Source organism: Ruditapes philippinarum, unplaced genomic scaffold, assembly GCF_026571515.1.
Source record: "Ruditapes philippinarum isolate M1 unplaced genomic scaffold, ASM2657151v2 ctg2836_1_1_1_1, whole genome shotgun sequence".
Classification (NCBI taxonomy): Eukaryota; Metazoa; Mollusca; class Bivalvia; order Venerida; family Veneridae; genus Ruditapes; species Ruditapes philippinarum.
Genome location: NW_026863722.1, coordinates 161,214 through 183,574, shown reverse-complemented (window position 1 = coordinate 183,574; position 22,361 = coordinate 161,214). Strand labels below are relative to the sequence as shown.

The following is a 22,361-nucleotide window of genomic DNA, read 5'->3' as shown; positions in this document are numbered from 1 at the left end:
TCAAAGGTCAAGGTCACAGGGACCTTAAATGTCAAAATGGTTTCCGCTGATTATCTTTAAAAGTATGTATCACAAAGTCTTCATATTTCACACAGTGATTGGTCATCACTAGTAGATGACCCCTATTGATTTTGGGGTCACTAGGTCAAAGGTCAAGGTCACAGGGACCTTAAATGTCAAAATGGTTTCCGCTGATTATCTTTAAAAGTATGTATCACAAAGTTTTCATATTTCACACAGTGATTGGTCATCACTAGTAGATGACCCCTATTGATTTTGGGGTCACAAGGTCAAAGGTCAAGGTCACAGGGACCTTAAAATGTGAAAATAATTTCTGCTGATTATCTTAAAAAGAATTCATCACAAAATTTTTCATATTTCACATAGTGATTGGTCATCACTAGTAGATGACCCCTATTGATTTTGGGGTCACTAGGTCAAAGGTCAAGGTCTCAGGGACCTTAAAATGTGAAAATGGTTTCCGCTGATTATCTTGAAAAGAATTCATCACAAAGTCATCATATTTCACATAGTGATTGGTCATCACTAGTAGATGACCCCTATTGAATTTGGGGTCACTAGGTCAAAGGTCAAGGTCACAGGGGCCTTAAATGTCAAAAGGGTTTCCGCTGATTATCTTGAAAATTATTCATCACAAAGTCTTCATATTTCACCTAGTTATTGTTCATAAGTATTAGATGACCTCTATTGATTTAGGGGTCATTAGGTCAAAGGTCAATGTCACATGGGCCTTAAATGTCAAAATGGTTTCTGTTGATTTTTCCATAATTGAACACTTCCATGTACCCATTTTTGGCAAGTTTCTTTAATAAAATTACCAATTATGTGAGTCAATGGCTAGAAAGGGGGGTATATGTGTCGTTCGACATTCTTGTTCCAATTATTTTTTCCCTTTGATATTCATGATTTTTTTTTTATATTATTTAAATATCTATCATTTATACAAATATATATGATATAAATTAATACTAAAATATCAACATACAATATAGTTTTATTAAAAAAAAAAATCATCACATAAGATATATTACCTCCCTTTTATCACCGTCTGCTATCATAATTTTACAATGGAGGATTTAGAAGAAATTTGAGATTTTGAATTTGAAGCATTTTTTGGACATCTTTTCGATGAAGAAGCACACTTTGAGGAGGTAACATCCCAAGAAATACAAAACGATGAGAAAAAACAAAATAAGCCAAATGAAAGAACATTCAGAACAGTAAATGTTGACCGATAAATATACCAGCCTATAAATCCGGTTCTGACATAATATCTAACACTGTCTAATGTCCTTGAAAAAGTTCACACGTGCAAAATAATGTACACGTTTTGTTTTATCACAAAACGTAAAATGTTTCCAAAATCCTCTCTGTTAAGTAAAATATTTCAACTGACTGATAATTATATACCAGTCTATAAATTAAATAAAATTCCTCAACTTAGTTGAACAAATTCTGTATAAAAATATCAATAAATTTTTCAATTATCAAAACATGTGATCTCTAAGTCGACGAAATACAGAATGACCAAAATGCCCAGGAAACAAATGGTCAAAAATATTTATCGCCAAAAACAGAAGCGACCAATAAAAAGATGTTTATTGCTGACGTAAATCTACCGCCAAAAACAAAAGCGACCAATAAAAAGATGTTTATTGCTGACGTAAACCATAAACAAAATTCGACTAATGAAAAAACACTGAAAAGGTCAACTTCATTCAACCTTATAATTAAGTTATTTTTAAAACAAAATAATCCAGTTGATCAATTTTTAGAAACTTCAGTCAACAAAAACACAAAAAAGAACAGTGATATCAAATATTTTAACGCATTCCTACAGTCTAGAAATGAAATAAGAAAACCAGAATTCATTCCACCAGACACTTTGAACACATATCTTTGTGAATTTCTGCTAGGTGCAAGCAAACCTGATGGAAAAGATTATGAACCTACTACTTTAAGGGAATTTGTGAGCTCCATTGACAGATATCTTAAGTCAAAAAGTTCGAAAATGTCAATTATTAATGATGTTGAATTCTGTAAAACTAGAATGGTCTTAAAGAGAAAGCAAAAACAGCTGAAAAGCTTGGGATATGGCAATAAACCAAAAACAGCAGCACCTCTAACAGAAGAACACTTAAATAAAATGTACGAATGTAAAACCCTGGGTGACGACAATGCACATGCTCTCATTCATTCTCTTTGGCTCATCTGCACAACATATTTTGGAATGAGAACTGGTCAGGAAATCTGAGGTGGGGAGACATAAATTTAGAAATGGATGACCAAACAGGAGAAGAATACTTGATTTTGGACACAGAAAGGCAAACGAAAACAAGGACTGTTGCAAATCCAAAGGATGCAAGGTAAAAATATTCTTTAAAGATACAAAAAAAAAACAAGTTTGAGTACAGTAGAGCTATAAAAAATAAAATTCGCAATTGTCAGTCTGCAATAATATAATGCATGTTTTTTATTTTCTTTGAAAATGTATCTTCTCCTTAAAATTATTTAAACCAAGTTGTCAATAATTTGTTACAACAACATAAATATTATTATTTTATGAATGATAATCAATGTGCAGATAAGAAAAGAGCAAACTGAACTTTTTTTTATTAATTTTACAGGCTTATCAAACCAAAAGCATTCAGCAATCCAGAAAAATCCACAGCGAGACCCTGTTTACCTGTACAAATTATACAGTCTAAAGCGCCCAAATGCTTCAAATACAGATGACAGCCCATTTTTTTCTGGTTCCCGGTAGTCATCAACAAAAATGCTGGTTCAGGAACTCACCAATGGTAATTAACAAAATCTATTCAATCATGAAAGAAATGAAAGAAGATGCAGGGATTGAAGCCCCACGCATAACCCCATATAGGTAAGAATTTACTCAGTGTATTGGTGACTTGTATTTTCAGTGAAATACTACTATTATTCAAGTGATGAAATAAAAATGATATTACAACTACTGTATATTCGTATAAAAAAATATGAAATAAATTCAAACAGAAAAGCTAATTAAAAATCAACAATTGTTACTTACAACTTAGAAGCATCTCTCTTGTTGTAGCACAACACACGGTTACACATGCAGGAATTCAAAAAAGATATCATTTTTGATGACAATTATTGATTGCTGATGATAAATTCTTCATAAATTTTACATTGATGTCAAAATGAATACACAGTTGATAACAGGCGTTCGGCACAACCTCAAACTAACTGTAGATGAGACAAAATACAAAATCAGTGATCTCGAGTGGAGTAACAAACTAACCTGACTTGTTTTGTTTTTTATCTTCAGTGCAAGGAAGCGTCTAATTCAAAAGCTGTCTGATGATGGCGTGCCAGCCAATCAAATTGTTCAAATATCCGGCCACAAGAATGTCAACAGTCTGAATAATTACAGTAAACTGAACAATGCACAATGTGAAAATATTTCAAATATTCTAACTGATAGGCCATCAACATCAAATCAGTCTGTAGCTCCATGCAATTCAGCACTTGATACCAACACCCCACCCACAACATTTAATAGAAAGAGTGAAGGTGCTGCATCTAGACGTTTCGGCAATATCAGGTTAACGCCCCCTGGGGGCATTTGCATTTCATTATTTTTTTTACCTCTGTTAGTGCGCGATTGTTTTCTTCATCTGTGTCATTAAGACGCTTGCATATTGTAATTAGTCACGTGATACATATATATATATATATAGAAGTTGAAATCTCAAAATAATCACATGATGCTTAACCCCCTCCCATGAACTAAAATACAATTTAGCAAGTTAATTATTATTTAAATAATTGGATAAAAAAAGCATTATGGCCACATAAGGTCATACGCTTGCTGGACCAATAATATACAAAAGCTAAAATATTTCTGAATTTCGTCCACCACGAAGTTCTACATAGTTATATAATGTAATGAGTAAATTGACAAGTATAAATAAGTTGTAGCGGATTTCACGTGAATGAGAAAGCACGCTTTTTTCGTGTTTTTCTTTTTTTATTTCGTGGGCCACAAAAGGGATACATTATGTGAACTAATAGTAATTTTAGGTACTGATTTAAATCTTAATTTTGAAATGGAAGCTTATTTATTTTTTGTGGTTATTTGACGGATTATGTGAAATTCATATTAAATAGTAAAGGGAAAATTGCCTACAATGTAAAACAACGATACGCATACATTTTCGTCCCGGGTAGGTTACCTTTTTGTTTTAAATATGGTTCATTGTAAGAAAGTATTTTCAGACATTTCCTTCAAAACAATGCCCAGTCAAATTTGGTAGAATAAGTAACGGAATGAATGTTATTAAAGCTGAAAGTATGGTCCATATCGACATAATATATATTGTCAAAAGGCAAATGCCCCGGGAGAGTTTACGACTATGTTAAACTAGAGTAGGCAAACGTCCCGGGAAAGTTGCCTTTTTATTGTAAATGTCATTCATTCCGTAATATATATATTCAGACAGTACCCCCAAAACATTGCCAAGCCCCATTTTTTAAAATTATAAAGGCCCCCGAAGAAAACCCTCTGTCGGATAGGGTATTATACTACGATAAAAATGTACAACACGTTGTGCCTGGTTTATACGTCTATTCAAACTACTAACGCCTATACTACAAAACATAGGAAGTGACGTCCTCTAACGTCACGCATACGTTGGCGTTATTTAACGGCACATGCATATTAGCGCAATTCCCGACATTCTGGGGGCCGCAAAATGATAAATTATTAAATATTAAAATAAATATCAGTTAATTTCAACAAATCTTAGATATAGATTCTAACTCCTTTCTAAAATACATTTAAATAAAAAGTCATTGTTTTAAAATAACACAGATGTCTCTCAATTGATAATTCATATCTTATATATGTTTATAATCTGTGTTCGCGAAATTGTAACTTCAATAATAACTGTACTCATTTCTCTTTAACGTTTCTCTACGTGTCGTAATCTATGAACGCTTCATGTGGGGTGCTTGATTGTAAAGTTGCAGTCTGTGCTTGATTTGTGGGTTGATATTCGGGTGAAGACTGGGTTGACTCGCTAGCACCGATATTTAGATTCGAATCTAGACTACTTTCACATATACTAGTGTGATGTTTTCTTCTACATTTGAAGCACTTGTAAGTTGATGGACAGTTAATGACTTGGTGGTTGATATTCAAGCAATTAAAACATAAATGCTTATTTCTTAATATGTCTTTTCTAGCAATCACATCAGTTACTTTTGTACAGTTTTTGGTAATGTGAAATTCGTTGCAAAATATACACTGTTCCTGGTCATCAAACATTTCGCGTGCGGAATTCTGTGTCACGTGACTTCCGGTTCCTGTTTTCTGTCTGGCGCCCGTGAAAAACGACGCTGTAGTTCTATAACCAGCTAAATCATCTGTAGTCTGTCCGGCCTCCATGATATTCAATTCACGGTATAACGCTTTTCGTAAAGTTTCTAATAACCACTCATCGCTGCCATTTTCTCGTGCTAAACTCTTTCGAATTTCTGCCGGAAGTTTGTCTATAATGACTGGTACTAAAAGCGTTCCATATGTATTTTGATTTTGGCCTAGGGACTCCAATCCACGGATATAAGCTTCTAATTTGTCGATATAATTTCTCATACTGTATAGAGTATTGCTCGGGGCTGGCAGGTTTAGTAATGCCTGTATATACGCATGCATGATTTTATGAGACTGTCCGAACCTCTCCTTCAGTAAATCGACTGCTTGAATGTAATTTGCATGCGTAAGTGCAAATCCTTGAATAACTTGAGCCGCACTGCCTTCTAGTTGCGTCTTCAAATAATTAAATTTTTGTACTTCTGTAAGATTCGGGTTTTGATGAACAGAGGAATCAAAAGCATCCCAAAAACTTTGCCATTCGAGAATGTCACCACTAAAGACAGGCGGTGATAATTTCGGCAGTCTGTGATAAAGCGACGTGTTTGAATGAAATGTACTCACATTTTTCAAAGAACTGTTACCATTATTCACGTTATTATTTTCGATCAGGGAACCACTTCCGTCTTTGTTCTGGTTTTGCGGGTTAGTTGGTTCGCTATAAGCATTCTGTTGTTCTTCAGTGTTGCTTTTCCTTTTTTCGCTATAAGCTCGAAGTTCTCTCACCTTTATCTCCAACGTTAATCCATATTCTTCACTGTTTACTAACTCCTCCTCGATGTCGATTACTTCCGTTAGTTCTAAAATCTTTTCGTTTAAAGATTTGATCGTCTCTGCTTTTCTGACAATGGATTCTAGAATTGCGTTAAATTCTATCATCGATGAATTCTCTCTCCCCCGTTCAATTCGTTCAAGCTGAATTTCTACACATCTTCGTTGACCCACTCTCACTGATCGCAATTTATCTATCTTCATAATGTTTTCGTCACGGCACCAATGTCGGATAGGGTATTATACTACGATAAAAATGTACAACACGTTGTGTCTGGTTTATACGTCTATTCAAACTACTAACACCTATACTACAAAACATAGGAAGTGACGTCCTCTAACGTCACGCATACGTTGGCGTTATTTAACGGCACATGCATATTAACGCAATTCCCGACACCCTCTTCCCGGGGAGAACTTCCCCTTCAGTAGCATTTTAATATAGAATGAAATATATCTGTCGCTATATATTTCTCTGGTTTTCTGCCCCGGGTGAGATAACCAGAGTATATATATAGCGACTGATATTTATAAAGCATTACTTACATGCTACTGAAGGGGAAGTTCTTCCCGGGAATAGGGTTTTCTTAGGGGGCTTCAATGCTTAAGAAAATGGGGATTGGCAATCTTTTTGGGGAAGCGTCTTAATGACTTATTTTTACGGAATGAACACATTTACCGGTGAAGGCAACTCACCCGATAAAGATTTCTTATATGCAGATGTAATGGTAGGAATAGCACCCGGGTGATTTACCTTCTAGCATATATGTATACGTTCATTCCGTAAAATGTCATTCAGATACTTCCCCCAAAACAATGCCAAGCCCCGTTTTTTAATTATAAACGCCCCCGAAGAAAACCCTCTTCCCGGGGAGAACTTCCCCTTCAGTAGCATTTTAATATAGAATGAAATATATCTGTCGCTATATATATACTCTGGTTTTCTGCCCCGGGTGAGATAACCAGAGTATATATAAGACAGCTATAATATTTCTGCATATACAGCATGTCACTGAAGGATAAGATTTCTCAGGGAAGAAAATGGCATTTGCAATCTTTTGGGTGAAGTGTGTTAGTGAATTCAATTTACGGAATGAATAAATGTTGTGTACAAAGCATGCAAAACATGTTGTGTTTCTTCTAGACATTGAATTTTTAAGAATATTGCTTTTTGCCTTCGTTAAATGCTGTTATATTTTTTGACTGGGATAAATTTGATAGTTTATGCACGTGACCTTCCTGCTCACATGTTGTTGTATTAGGTTTATTTTAGCTCGGAGCCGGAAATTCCATATGTCCGAGATCTCAGAGTCCATGCCGGTCCACTCTAGAAGTCTCATCGGGGACGTTTTTTTCATGCCGATCTTCCTAAGTCCTGTACTTTGTTCGATGGAGGAAAGACAGTACCGGAAAAGCATCAAGTTCCGTGACGGCTCCAAACAGGCGGTTAACATAAAACGGCTCTTGATAGCGCCACCCTCCAGAGTTAGTCACGACAGGTCAACCAATCACCTCTGGTACTTGAGATGATTTGACCTTGACCTGCCGTGTGCCTTCTCCGCGACGTGCACGCCTCTGGAGGCATTTGGAGAACTTCCTGCTCACAGGCATTTTAGAGTGTTATTTATACTTTTTGAAGGCAAGCGTCTACATGACCCAGATCACACCTAAACGGCAAATGCCCCCAGGGGGCGTTAACCGGATATTGCCGAGGTTTTTCATTAATAGCCATTTCCCTGGAAATGTCACATTTAATTTTCATTCCTCTACAACTTCAACACAAAAGCTGTCACAGCAGGTGAATCCAAGGACTGAATCAGAAGTTTGCAGCGCTGACAGCTCGCCACTGCACCAAAAAAAATACCAACGGATATCGGACAGTGACTGACTTGAAATTCACTAATTAAATCCAAAGAAGTGTACAAATGTTGCTCACAGAAGAATGAAAACATTTACTGAATTAACTGAGATTGTTTAAACTCGTTTTAGCGTCACATGTACTTGTAACTTGACCAACATGGCCGCTCTTGTTATGAATGAATTTTACATGTATTGAAACTTGAATTAATCCGCTTTCATATTTATTGTAAATATGTTTAAAGTGTATTTGATTTTGTTACGAATGAAAAGAATAAAAGAATTATATGTTTTAAATGTGTATTGAGTTCGTTTCAATGGCAATAATGCCGTAAAAATAAAGGAAACAATATATGCATTATTTCATGTGCGGAGTTACAAATTTGGCAAATGATGTTCTCCTTGAAAAGGGGCTCCCAACGGGGTATGTATTAATGATGCGCACGTGTAAAATAAAAAAAATGACAACTTTTGGTTAAAGTTAGCATAAAATAAAAAGAAAAATTTGTTTATTTCTGTGAAAGATTATAATTTATTTCATCTCCTGAACGCCGTATGTCCATATTTTCACTCGTGGCTGCGCCACTCGTGAAAATATGGACATGGCGCTCACTCGATGAAATAAATTATAATCTTCCACAGAAATAAACAAATATCCTCTATTTATATACTATAGTTAAAAAACTACCATTTATTTTTTTTATTTGAAAATTATGACAATTACTCGAATTTCTATAAAAAGTGTTTTAATCGATTTGTTTGTGTCGGGTATAAGAAAATGCGCCATGATAAAGTATTATAAGATTAAGCGTTTCAGAAAGATTAACAGTCCCCAGTACCAATTTATTATGCTTATGAACATATGCTGTTTTACAGAGAGACTTTTCGGAAAATAAATTAATGTCATATTTCATTTATTGTTTTAGTTGTCAATGATTCATTTGTCAATGAATAGCACAATTGCAACTGCTATAGAACAAGCAAATACTAAAACTAATAATTTTAAATAGAGTGAGAGTGTTCTGTTGCTGACGAGTTTCTAATGAATATGCCATCAAAATAATATGTGTAGTTTTAGGAACATAATATGAATTTTATTTCTTAGCTTACTTATCAAATACTAGTATGTAATATATGCAAATGTGTAATAAAGTCATTTGATAAAAATGATATTACACTTATGTTATAAATATATTAGGTTCATTTGCGTTTCATACTTGTAAAACTAAGTGGAGAAACGCTCTAAAGAACGCGTTATACTATAAGCGCGCAATTGAAAATGACTCTTTTTAAATGTAAATCGTTTTTTGGATATGAGATAAATAGAATGTGATACCGGTATTAAATGATTCAATGCGTAATTAATTGAACTCATTGCCAAAGGCTCGCATAAAATAATTATATTCACCTCGTTTAATGAATTTAATATTTAATTTATATCGATTTCCGCACTTAAAGAGTTGGGAATTGAGTATGCTAGGGGGCGTGGGGGATGTTGCACGTTTTCATTATCCCTCATGTACATACTCAATCAAACAGAGTCTGCAATTTTCATGTTATCTTTTTGTGAACTTGTGATTAATTTTTCCAGATTTTTAAAACAAAACCACTGACATTCAACATTTCTTTCATTTTTACTGCTTTATGATGATAAGACCGAATGAAAAAAATGCTCATTTGTCTTTTAACAGACTACATAAAGTTTAATTTGAGAAAATAGATGTAATACATATATTGATATTCTAAATTATTGTTTGATTTAAAGCACATATCTACATCACGTATGGGCGTCCGTGGCCTAGTGGTTAAGGTCGTTGACTTTAAACCACTTGCCCCTCACCGCTGTGGGTTCGAATCCCGGCAGGGACTTTGGATTCTTGCATGTGAGGAAGCTATTTAGCTAGCTTACGGAACGTCGGTGGTTCAACTCAGATACCCGTTCGCGTCGATGTGACATACAAACAAACAAATCTAGATAACATGAATACCAAGTAAATGTAAATTATTAAAATATCAATATCGAAATAAAAGCACAATAAGTAAAAAGTTTTGAATAGGTTTTGAAAGTGAACTTTTCATAATAGATAATATTTTCTGTTTTACGTAAATATCACAATAACCTTTCCTAAAACCGGAGAGAAGAATGACCGATGATAGCATGCTCGCAGATTAGATTTTTTGTTCAGGGTTGGCATGATTGAGAAAGGATAAAAACCGAGCCCTTGCAAGGGTTATCGAACTATAATTAAATACGAAGATTGTGAAATAGTGTATCTCTGTAACCAACGCTTTATAAAGAAAATATGTTAATCAGAATGTAGTGATTCGTTTTTAGTTTATTTAATCATATCATTCAAGTACACGTACATTATCTATATGTTTTTTGTTATATTATATGTTTGCATGACCCAGGGGTATTTTCGACATAATTGTTTTTATATTTCACATTTGATAATGGTCGTATCGCAAAAGGTATTCTTAAGTAATCTCAATATATAATTTTTAATCAAATTGTATGGTGACTGATTTGGTGACACCTTTGTACGTCGTGTTGTCGCTAGTGACGGCACGGCAAAGCGCCAAACGGCGCGTTGTCGGACTTTCGTCATTTCGTCCTGTCGCTAACGATGCACTCAAAAGAGCGCATTGTTGTGCGGCGTGTTATCGCGATGTCAAACTATCGCTCGGCTCAAATCGAAGGATTTGCTATAGATATATATATATATGTATATATATAAATAAAACAAAAAACACAGTCCATGAGTTAACTTATTTAATTATTTGCCAACCGATTTCTCTTATGATCGTCAGGGCAATCATAAGAGAAACCTGTTGGCAAATAATTAAATAAGTTAAATCATGGACTGTGTTTTTTGTTTTATTTATATATGACTTTTTCCGGCATTTTACCTGTGAAATATGGTGCTATATCAGTCAAATATATTTCATATTTTTTAAAAATAAATATGAAATATAAATATGAAAGTGGGCAGAGTCAAAACTCATATTTATTCTAAGGGACTTCTTTCGCCATTTTGTTTGAACAATCTGAAAAATACAAGACAACTTTTTGTTGAATTTTGCTTTGAAAACTATCTAGAATGGTATAAAATTAACTAACTAGGAAAATAAATCCAAACACCAACATCTTTAATTCAGTTATTAACGCTGTACAAGCGTTTAAAGAGTTGTTTACGTGACGTCACAATGTAGCGCCAAATATCGCGTGCAAAACAAGACGCATTACTATATTACAATTGCAGTTGCATAGCAAGCAATGTGGTTCATAACCATTTTTCTTTGATAATGAAATTAAATAAAAAGGTTATTTTTTTCGTTTTTCGTGAAATAGTGTATATATTTTCACGAAACATGATAAAATCCCACATATTTTCACTCGCCGTCCCGGCTCGTGAAAATATGTGGCATTTTATCATGTTTCGTGAAAATATATTCCATATTTCACTCAAACGAAAAAAATATCCTCTTAATATTTAATTTTACCCATGAAATATGGTGCTAAATCAGTCAAGTATATTTCATATTTTTTAAAAATAAATGTCAAATATAAATATGTAAGTGGGCGGAGTCGAAACTCATATTTATTTTAAGGGACTTCTTTCGCCATTTTGTTTGAAAAATCTGATAAATACAAAATAACTTGTTGTTGAATATTGTTTTGAAAACTATCTAGAATGATAGAAAATGTTCTAACTAGGAAAATGAATCCAAACACCAACATCTTTAATTCAGTTATTAACGCTTTACAAGCGTTTAAAGAGTTGTTTACGTGACGTCACAATGTAGCGCCAAATATCGCGTGCAAAACAAGACGCAATAATAACACTGCGCGCTGTACAATTGCAGTTGCGTAGCAAGCAATGGGGTTCGTTACCATTTTTCTTTGATAATAAAATTAATAAAATAGGTTATTTCTTTCGTTTTTTTTCATGAAATATGGTATGTATTTTCACACAACATGATAAAACGCCACATATTTTCACTCGCCGTCCCGGCTCATGAAAATATGTGGCATTTTATCATGTTTCGTGAAAATATATTCCATATTTCACTCAAACGAAAAAATATCCTCTTTATATATATATAACATAAATAAAGTGCCGACATCGCAACAAGGAAACGAACGACGTAATGCCGTTTAGCGTGCTTTGCTAGCGACAGGACAAGACGACAGTGAGACAACGATTCGCCAGCGACAAGACGGAAAGGCGATAACGATAAAGGTTGTGTTGTCGCTATCGACAACGCAAAGCACAAAGTGGACCAAATCAGCCACCATACAATTGTACATATTCAACAACGGGTTTCAGTGCAATCAGTACTTTCATGAGTAATATTTTTGTGAGATGTCACCAAGCTATCTGATCTTTAATTAGGAAGTTGGCGTTAGTGCAGGTCAGATTACATTCCCCCTTTTTTTCAATGTAAGATAATATCATTTTTTTAATCACATAGATATACATGTATAGGATAATATGTGAAACAGATTCATATGTATATCTTTTTCAACAACGCCTTGTTTTGTTGGTAAGTAAACTTATAACCTGCATATATGAAGCAAAAATTGAAAATGGTGTAAGAATTTGTAAAAGAAAATAAAAAATACAAGAATAATAATAAATAATAAATTAAAAAGATTAATTCTTTTCTATGATTTCGAGATGTTATCACACTTGAGCAAAAAGTCCTTAAGAAATCTTTCGCTCTTCAGTGCGTTCATCAGTCTTAGAGCATTCGTCGGTTTGTGTAAAAGGTCGCAAGCAGTCGGTTCATTACAATCTCATTTGCAAATGAACCGAAACTTTGCGACATGATGCAAATTTGTACGCATATTATTAAATAATTACGAATTGCAGTAATTCCAATAAATTTTTTATGACAGATGAAAGCGAATAACAAACGAATAGTTTACATTTTTAGTTATATACATATAGTTAACATGTTTAAAAGTTCTATTATTTTTCTTGATAAGTTTAAACGTGCTAATTTGTGCATTTATCACTTACGTGTATTTATGCTATAGAGCTATAGGGTTTTCTTTCACATCGTAGTTTCTTGATTTCATGTACAAAAAAGGAACTTCACGTCATCATACTTTACAAAAATGCTTTTAAGAGTCATGATAATGAATTAATAGCGCTTTTTATGTGACATGCATCTCAAAATAGATGAATACAGAATCCCTAAAGAAAGCCCAACACGGTAAAATTGAAAATGTTGCAGGCTCGGTTTGATTGAGCCTGTTCATGGACGGTACTGGAAAGTGCAAGTTACCGTCCACGCGCCCTAGCACCGGCTTAAGCAGAATTCAACATTTAAACGTGAAATAGTAAAATTTTGAATTTAGAAACATCCGCAGATGTGTTCATACGGCGGTTATCATGGAACCTTCAATGTGACACTTCCGTGCCATTCCATGAAAAGCGGCTTACATTGGTAAAGCTATAGAGTCTTTACAAGTGAAGTGATAGTTTCAAAAGATCTGCCAATTACAATTTTGATATATATTATCCAGCGGTCATTTTAAGGCATTGGCAGCTTACCAATACGTAACAGAATGAAAAGCCCGGTTATAGGGTAACACATGTCTGTGTAAATCTAATTATAAAAAATAATCTGCCAGTTATTTATGCGGTTGTAAGTGCCTTTAAATATTTTTAAGTTTATTTATTTACTTCAAACTTTTTTTCTATTAATTAACTGTGTTAAGCCAGTGTTTGTAAATTAAAAGAGCCGAAGCACTTCATATGTGGAGAAGACAGAAAACATGGTATCTGTAAACAGCTAGTGGTAGAACTGAGAAAAAGGCAGACCAGATTTGAAGATTACACGCAACACCATCTGGTTGTTTGTGCCAAAGACAAGTAGCACGCCTAACGGTTTGATCAAAATGCTCTCTCTCTCTAATAGTAAGAGAACACATTTCTTGACAGAGTAGATATTTTATCTCATGAGCAGATACCAGAAAATTGCGGACAATTTTTACAGTTATCACACAACACTAAACATTTGCTGATGTGAGCTCAAATAGAGAAACTGTGTCTTGATATAAATTCGCTAGCTTGTCAACTTGCTCAATCAAACTAAGCCTGCTACAATTTCATTTTTGCTGTTTTGAGCATATTTAAAGGTGTCCATGTTAACTATTTTATAAGCATATTATGAGGTTATGACAATCTGCCTTCGCGTCTAATAGCGGCGAGTATTTCCAGTGAGTTGTTTTTTTAATCCAAGTAAGTAGACAAGACAATATTCAAAGGAAATAGGTACACAAAATTCATATACGATTCATAATATTTCAGATCTATTTTGTTTTAAAATGAACCAGCATGAACATAAGATTGCAAGATGATTAGAAATTAACTTGTAGAAAATTATTATGTAAACCTGTCTTTAGTTCCTGTTCATTACACACACTTCAATCAAGACAGAGTTCACTAAATAAAAGATTCAAGTATTTTTGTGAAAGATATAATCATGAATTTAGAGTTGAGAAACACCAAAGATTTCATACTCTTGTTCAAATATTTGCTTATTTAGTGTATATAAGTAACTTAATAGAATATTTACATTTGCATAATTATGTTTATCTTATCCTTGTTTCTCTTTCATTTTAGTGATGCTGATGCCATGATAAAGGTAACTACGTATTGGTAAGCTGCCAATGCCTTAAAATGACCGCTGGTCAATATATATCAAAATTGTAATTGGCAGATCTTTTGAAACTATCACTTCACTTGTAAAGACTCTATAGCTTTACCAATGTTAAGCCTTACACAATCAGTGAAACAAATAGATACGGGTTGTGCAACGGTTATACAAAATGTTACCGATCACATAGGAATAATCAGAGAACAAAACATAAGCCCATTAACCGAAAGTTGTCATAATGTGTTTCTACCTGTGTTAAAGTAAAACTATTGAAAATAATAACAACAAATAATGATAGCAACACCATAATAATGACAATATATATAAATATCCGGTAGTCAAAAAATCTATCATTATAAAAATTACTCTTAAACTAGACATCAATTGACAATCTGGAGATGAGTGGTTATTCAAAAATGACTTCAGAGATATTTTAGACGTTAATGTTAGTACAACAGAGAAAATGGAAACACTTAAGATTCGATGTCAAGACAAAACAATCCAGTTAGAAAACTAGAATCTAATGCAACATACCATCAGAAAATTTGAATTTTACTTAAGACTTCCTCTGGTATAAACAAAGACACAATAGGATAAAGGTACCTTATATCGGTGATATATTCAAGTGAGGAGAATGAAATTAATTTACGGTAATTTAGATTGTTCAAATTTCAAGTTCGATTGTGTTGAAAGCTATAAGCTAAGCTTATTGAAACCCTCTTAAATCTGTTTCTTGAATCAACCAGTACTAAACAAAGAATGTAAAGTTTCTTTTTCAAGGACAATGGTAACACCTGACGGTGTTTGAACCAATGCGGCCAGTAATCTATAGGTTACTAGTGTGACGGGTTGACCACTCGGCCACGCCGCCAGATAATTTAGGGTAATTTAGGAAAACGACTAAGAAGTTATCGGTTAATATAGTTTAATTAATAAATGGAAATATATTACAAAATAAACGCGAATAAAGATCAACAAGGCAAAGGCAAAGTTCACAGGACGCAGCCCTAGATATAACAGCAGGGCACCCAGATTGCACCAAACCAAAACTGGGAGAGGACACAAGGGTGGCTAAGGAAGGGTAAGGACACGTAATAATAGAATTAAAGGGACAAGCGTTGTAAGAGGAAAAAGATGGGGGGGAGACGACAATTCAACAAGGTAAGACTTCACAAAACATGCAAAAATAAAACATGTAGCAATTCACATATGTGAGACACGTAAAGGAACACAAAGGGATACCGCTTTGGAACAGTTAGTAGTAGTAACACCACTGCTGAGTGCAAAAAGGGCGGTAACTTGCACTTTTCAGTACCGTCCATGAACAGGCTCAATCAAACTGAGCCTTCAACATTTCTAATGTTGTCGTGTTGGGTTTTCTTTAGGAATTCTATTTTTCTCTATTTTAAGTCATCCTCCTAAAATTGTACATGCCAAGGGCTTAGACATACGGTCTGTAGAATTGTCAAGTAGACTTCTTGACAACTTCAGTTTTTGTTTTTGGTCCGCCTGGCCTGCTTGCCACAAGTTCTTGTTGTTGATGGGTTGTATGGGGGTTGCGTTCATCGAACGCCGCCTTTCCTTGTTGATTTTGTTAATCATATTTTCTACATACGGTATGTAAATGCAAAATTGGCTGGACCCCGGGGGTCATTTAATTTATATAGATATGCATATTAAAACCCCTCAGAAATTACAAGTTCAATAGCTTAGACATTTTGCTTGAAGCATCCACGTAGTTTTGTATAAACATTATATAGATTATGCCACTGGGTAGAAATTGGTCAAACCAGTGTTGTTTTTTTTTAAATCTAATTGTAAAGAAAAATACGGTTAGTTAAAAGTCTATACAAAAGTCGTACATTTCATTTCCCTGAGTTGAAATGGCCCCGCACTGGTGGTCACTTATTTAACAAAACTTGTAAAGCAAATCAATCTCAAAAATCATTTTCGGTCCCAAAAATATAATTGCAAAGTCGACATGTACACAGATGTATAAATCATATTCCTGTGGTAAAAAATGTTATCCTGCAGTTGGGGTTATTTATTTAACAATAATGCAGCATGGAGAAATAATGATAATGTGATCTAATTTCTGGATTTTAACCATTTCTTGATTACACGTGAGTGATCCATGGTAATCATGGCCCTCTTGATAAAAATGAAATAGTTTATATTTCTGGATACGTATTTCAGAAATTGAAAGGCAAATAGTCAGTAATGTTTGTCAAGATTTATACAGAAAGGAACTTTATTAACAGCAAAGTATACCATTATGTTGATAAGCAAATTCGTCTTGTAACAGGGCGAAAGTGTGACTAAACAAACACAGAAAAGCAACAAAGAAACTAAATTTAAATGTGTTATTAAACGCAGAGGTATTTTGTTATGGCCGGTTTGTCTCATAAACTGATAGATTATCCCTCCAGGGTCCTTGGATATTGTCCCTTTCCTCGCAAGAACTTCCGTCTGTGAGTCCAAGTGGATGGGTTTCCTTTACAATTTATTTTATAAAACTTCAGTTTTCATTTTGTTCATACTGTTTCGTATTACGTCATATTAAAGCGATTCATATTATGTACCCATATTTTTTGAAGAATGCTGATTTATTTTGAATTAAACATAAGAACGTTTGATAGTCATAAAGACTCATAAGCAGGATGTAAACTGCTTCATATTGTTAATCAAATCATTGTATGATCTAAACAGTATGATAATATGAAACATTTAAACAGTCTGACATTAGAATAAATATCGCAAAGTTCTAATGAACAAACATCTAAAGAACGTGCATCATACATTGTTCATACGAACCAGAAAAAATCCCAGCTTTTAACAAGAGCACCGCAAAGCCAAAGCAATACACGTCCAAATCAAGAAACTTATCCGAAATATTTTTTCTATACGATATTACCTCCAAGCATCTTAACTCAAAGTGCATGATTTATAAATCTTTTATAGAGGTCTACTGGGCATGCATTACTGCCAAATAAAGAGGCATAGTATTTATCAATAGAAAAGCAAGATATGCTTAAAAGAGGTAATTTTGATTTAAACAAGATATGTTTGTAAAACATGTTTGCCCCCTATCGGCAGCCAATTAGTCATGTGATCAGTAAACAAACAATTAATAAGGGTTATGTAGTATCTACTGGTCATGACTAGTCACAAGGTAATAATTATTGTGACCCAATAGGTTGTGTGCAGCAATTAAGTTATTACAAATCTTACCAAATAATATATGCATAAATTTTATGAATCATGTAGGCCCTATTAATGACAGCCAAGTTGTTATATTACATAAGACCTTCAACCAAAAGCATTTTAGTTTAATATAAAAATATCAACCAAGGCAACTTAAGTTGTTGAGTTATTGGTCAGAAACCGTCATTAAGTACAAGGTCAATATGACATTGACCCCTTGACCCCAAAATCAATAGGGGTCATCTATTGGTCATGACCAATCATCATTCCAAGTTTGAAGTTCCTAGGACTAAGCGTTCTTTAGTTATTGTACAGAAACCTTTTTATCTACAAGGTCAATGTGACCTTGACCTTTGACCCTTTGACCCCGAAATCAATAGGGGTAATCTGCTGGTCATGACCAATCATCATACCAAGTTTGAAGTTTCTAGGCCTAAGCGTTCTTAAGTTATTGATATGAAACCGTTTTCACCTACAAGGTCAATGTGACCTTGACCTTTGACTCCAAAATCAATAGGGTTCATCTGCTCGTCATGACCTATCACCATACCAAGTTTGAAGTACCTAGGCATAAGCGCTCTTAAGTTATTGATCGGAAACCGATTTTACCTACAAGGTCAATGTGACCTTGACCTTTGACCCGTTAACCCCGAAATCAATAGGGGTCATCTGCTGGTATGACCAATCACCATACCAATATTGAAGTTCCTAGGCCTAAGCGTTCTTTAGTTATTGATCGGAAACCGTTTTTACCTACAAAGTCAATGTGACCTTGACCTTTGACCCCTTGACCCCAAAATCAATAGGGGCCATTTGCTCGTCATGACCAATCACCATACCAAGTTTGAAGTTCCTAGGCCTAAGCCATCTTTAGTTATTGATCGGAAACCGTTTTTACCTACAAGGTCAATATGACCTTGACCTTTGACCCCTTGACCCCAAAATCATTAGGGGTCATGTGCTGGTCATGACCAATCACCATACCAAGTTTGAAGTTTTTTGGCCTAAGCGTTCTTTAGTTATTGATCGGAAACCGTTTTTACGTACAAGGTCAATGTGACCTTGACCTTTGACCCCTTGAGCCCAAAATCAATAGGGGTCATCTGCTTATCATGACCAATCACCATACCAAGTTTGAAGTTCCTAGGCATAAGCGTTCTTTAATTATTGATCGGAAACCCTTTTTACCTACACGGTCAATGTGGCCTTGACCTTTGACCCGTTAACCCCAAAATCAATAGGGGTCATCTGCTAGTATGACCAATCACCATACCAATATTGACGTTTTTTGGCCTAAGCGTTCTTTAGTCATTGATCGGAAACCGTTTTTACCTACAAGGTCAATGTGACCTTGACCTTTGACCCCTTGACCCCAAAATCAACAGGGGTCATCTGCTGGTCATGACCAATCACCATCTCATTTTAAAGTGTTTAGGCCTAGTTATTGATCGGAAACCGTTTTTACATCCAAGGTCAAGACCTTTGATCTCTTGACTTCAAAATCAATAGGGGTCATCTGCTGGTCATGACCAATGACCAAACCAAGTTTGAAGTTCCTAGGCCCAAGGGTTCTTTAGTTATCACTCGGTATCCATTTGGTCTACGGACCGACAGAACCACGTACCGACAAAAGCAAAGCAACATACCCCCTCTTCTTTGAAGTGGGGGCATAATAACTATTTACATTTAGAAATATTAGTAACCGATTAGGTAATTAGTTTACCTCATGAGCATATTGTGAAAAATGGCCGATTTCATTGAAAAGCCTCCTGTAACAAGTTTAAACTGCTATGAAACTATGAAAAATGTTAACTGGACCATAGCCCCTGTAACAGCATGCTCAATCTTAAATTTCTTGTTACCATGGCAACGGGGAGACGTCTCAAAATTGCCAAAAATCACTAATTTGCATTGTTTTTTTTTTGTCCATCAAAACTGATTTCAAAGTGCTGCAATTTTTCAATAGATTGAGATAGAGTAAAATGCTTTTCAGCGTTGGTTACACGTTACCTTACAATCGATCTTTTTTTATCATTTTTAGCCTGTCATATGTTCAAAATTTTCTTTGCATCCCCCTTCTGGCAACCTCTTGATGAACCTTTTCGAAGGGGCGGCACCGAAAAAGTGATTACTTTTTAACAACATTTCTCAAACGAAAAACAGTGTTTGGGGTCTAGATATGGTAGTTTTTCACTGTTTGAGGCCTCAAAATAATGGGGGTCGAAAAGCCGTCAAAACACGCCTATATGAGGTAAAGGGTTAAAGAAAACAAATATTTGATTGAATAAAAGACCCACAAAGTAAAATGACTCAGGGGAAGGGGACTTGTTGAAGGGAGGGTAAAATTAAGAAAATAAAACTAGACGCAAAAGAGAAGATACTATCCATTCCAAGGAGGTAATTAGTTCGTGTTCCTTCATGTGTTTTACATGTATGTATTGTTACATGTTTTGTATGTTTTCACTTTTTGAGATGTTGTATTATTTTGTTAAATTGTCGTTATCGATATTTCATTTTCATTTCATTTTTCTAAAAATGAAATTGATACAAAATGACTTATTGTGCCATCCACCTGAGAAAGGTCTTAACATTAATAAATCGTCTCAGTTTTGCCCAGAAGTCACTTTTCTTCCACCGGTTCTAAAATTACAAACAGGACATACAAAGTATAATATAAGTGTATTACAAGGGACATCAGTGATGCCATGTGTCGTCGATGATAGCAATAACTTGGCAAAAAGTCATTAAACCTAAAAAACTGTGTAATATGCACAAGAATTTGAGCTATCGATCAATCCTGTAAAATAGAGAAAATAAGAATCCCTAAAGAAAGCCCAACCAAGTTTCATTGAAATTGTATAAGTGTTATAACAGGAGTAGTCCGGACAAATTTCAAAATTAAAATCATGAAAGGGCGAAAACTCTGACAGCTTATGCACTGCTGGGGAGTTTAGTTAATTCATTGGTGCATCAAACCTCACTCTTACTACCAACATGTTCCTTTTTGGTTAAAAAATGTGAAATAAGGTAAACACAGAAATGATCATTTAGATACATATAAAAAAAAACAATGACGATAATAAAAAATACTTAATGGTTTAAAGGAAAACAGAGCAGCATAACAGCAAAATCACCTGCAGGGGACCGATAAGGGAGGCAGAAGAAATCCCCAAAAGGACGAACATTATTTAATCCCCCGCCATTTGTCAACGAAGGTTTAAATGCATTTTCATGCTTCTGCAGATCTTAATGCACGAAAAGAAGTTTAAATAACATCTACTAGAAGAAAACATTAAGCGATACAATTTCATGCTTCGTTCATAAGGACTGAAATACATGTGTCGGTATAATAACCGTCCTGCTTAACTAGCAAACACTCCATTTACTTCTATGATAAAGGCAACTAGTATAAGAGGTTTCCTATTGCCTATGTAATTACTCTGAAAACTCTATCTAATGAATCATTTGGCAACAGAAAATATATAGGTCACATCCTGTTTTTCAGTATTAATACTTTTTTCATAAAGTGGAACAATTATATAAACAGTTTCAGATAAGTTTTTGTAAAACGAAGTTGTTTTTTATTTTGTATTATAAACGTAAAAATGTTTTTGTAAAAACAAGATGTGTGGATTTAAATGTTTAGTTTTTGCCTTCCTGGTAACATTACCATGTATTCTTAAAGCAGCCGAACAGAAATATCGTTCAAAGAGAGAAGGTATATATATATTTATTTTTAATTTCAAAACTAAAATAAGGTTCACCTTCCGCTGCTGACTTAGGTTATGATTATAAATTTTAAAAAGATCAGCACTTAGAGATTTTAAAAATCTGTTTCAAGGCAATACTCTCTTTATAGAACCATGTGGCGGAGAAATAGATTTGGAACTCATGGGTGGTGTTGCTGAAATTCGGCTCAGGACGGGAGTAATAAATGGTGTAGAATTTTACAGGTAATTGTTTTTAATCAAGTTTATTTCTTAAATGTCAGAAATCTAAGTTTTTTTTCTTCATTTCTATATATTATTTTATTGACTTTATGTCAAGAAATAATTGTCAATAACGAGCGTTTAAATGACGCATATGCCTTTGTGCTTTTTTCGAAAAATAAATATAAAAGTAATATGATGATTTATTGTGCAAAGGCCCACATCTTTTATATAACTTTTTCGTGCGGGAAATTGTTATAAACTTGTTCTTTAATTTTCAGTAGGAAATGCGACAAAGAAATTACACATATAATTACCTAAAAATGGTTCAAAATTGTATTTTGTCCTAAAGAATGTAACGTACAATTTAATCAAATTGATATATATATATTTCAGTTTCCTTGCGACAAAATTTGTAAACATTCATAATTTTTTTTATACAAAAAGTTCAAATACATAAGAAATAATTTTAAGAGAAAAAACGAGAAATTAGA

At 34.2% G+C, this 22,361-nt stretch overlaps 2 protein-coding genes across 2 annotated transcripts in view; one reads left to right on the top strand and one right to left on the bottom strand.

Annotated features, from left to right (window-relative positions):
• Positions 1-4,975: 4,975 nt before the first annotated feature.
• Positions 4,976-6,409, bottom strand: LOC132723136 (uncharacterized). The gene has a single exon (XM_060707809.1). It carries the CDS (start codon positions 6,407-6,409, stop codon positions 4,976-4,978), a length of 1,434 nt encoding a protein of 477 aa, XP_060563792.1.
• Positions 6,410-21,509: 15,100 nt separating this feature from the next.
• Positions 21,510-22,361, top strand: part of LOC132723135 (uncharacterized) — a 150,005-nt gene continuing 149,153 nt past the window's right edge. The window contains exons 1-2 of the mRNA XM_060707807.1: positions 21,510-21,656; positions 21,798-21,891. Of these exons, the coding sequence (XP_060563790.1) occupies positions 21,563-21,656; positions 21,798-21,891 (188 nt within the window). The 5' untranslated portion in view covers positions 21,510-21,562. The remainder of the gene's footprint in view (positions 21,657-21,797; positions 21,892-22,361) is intronic.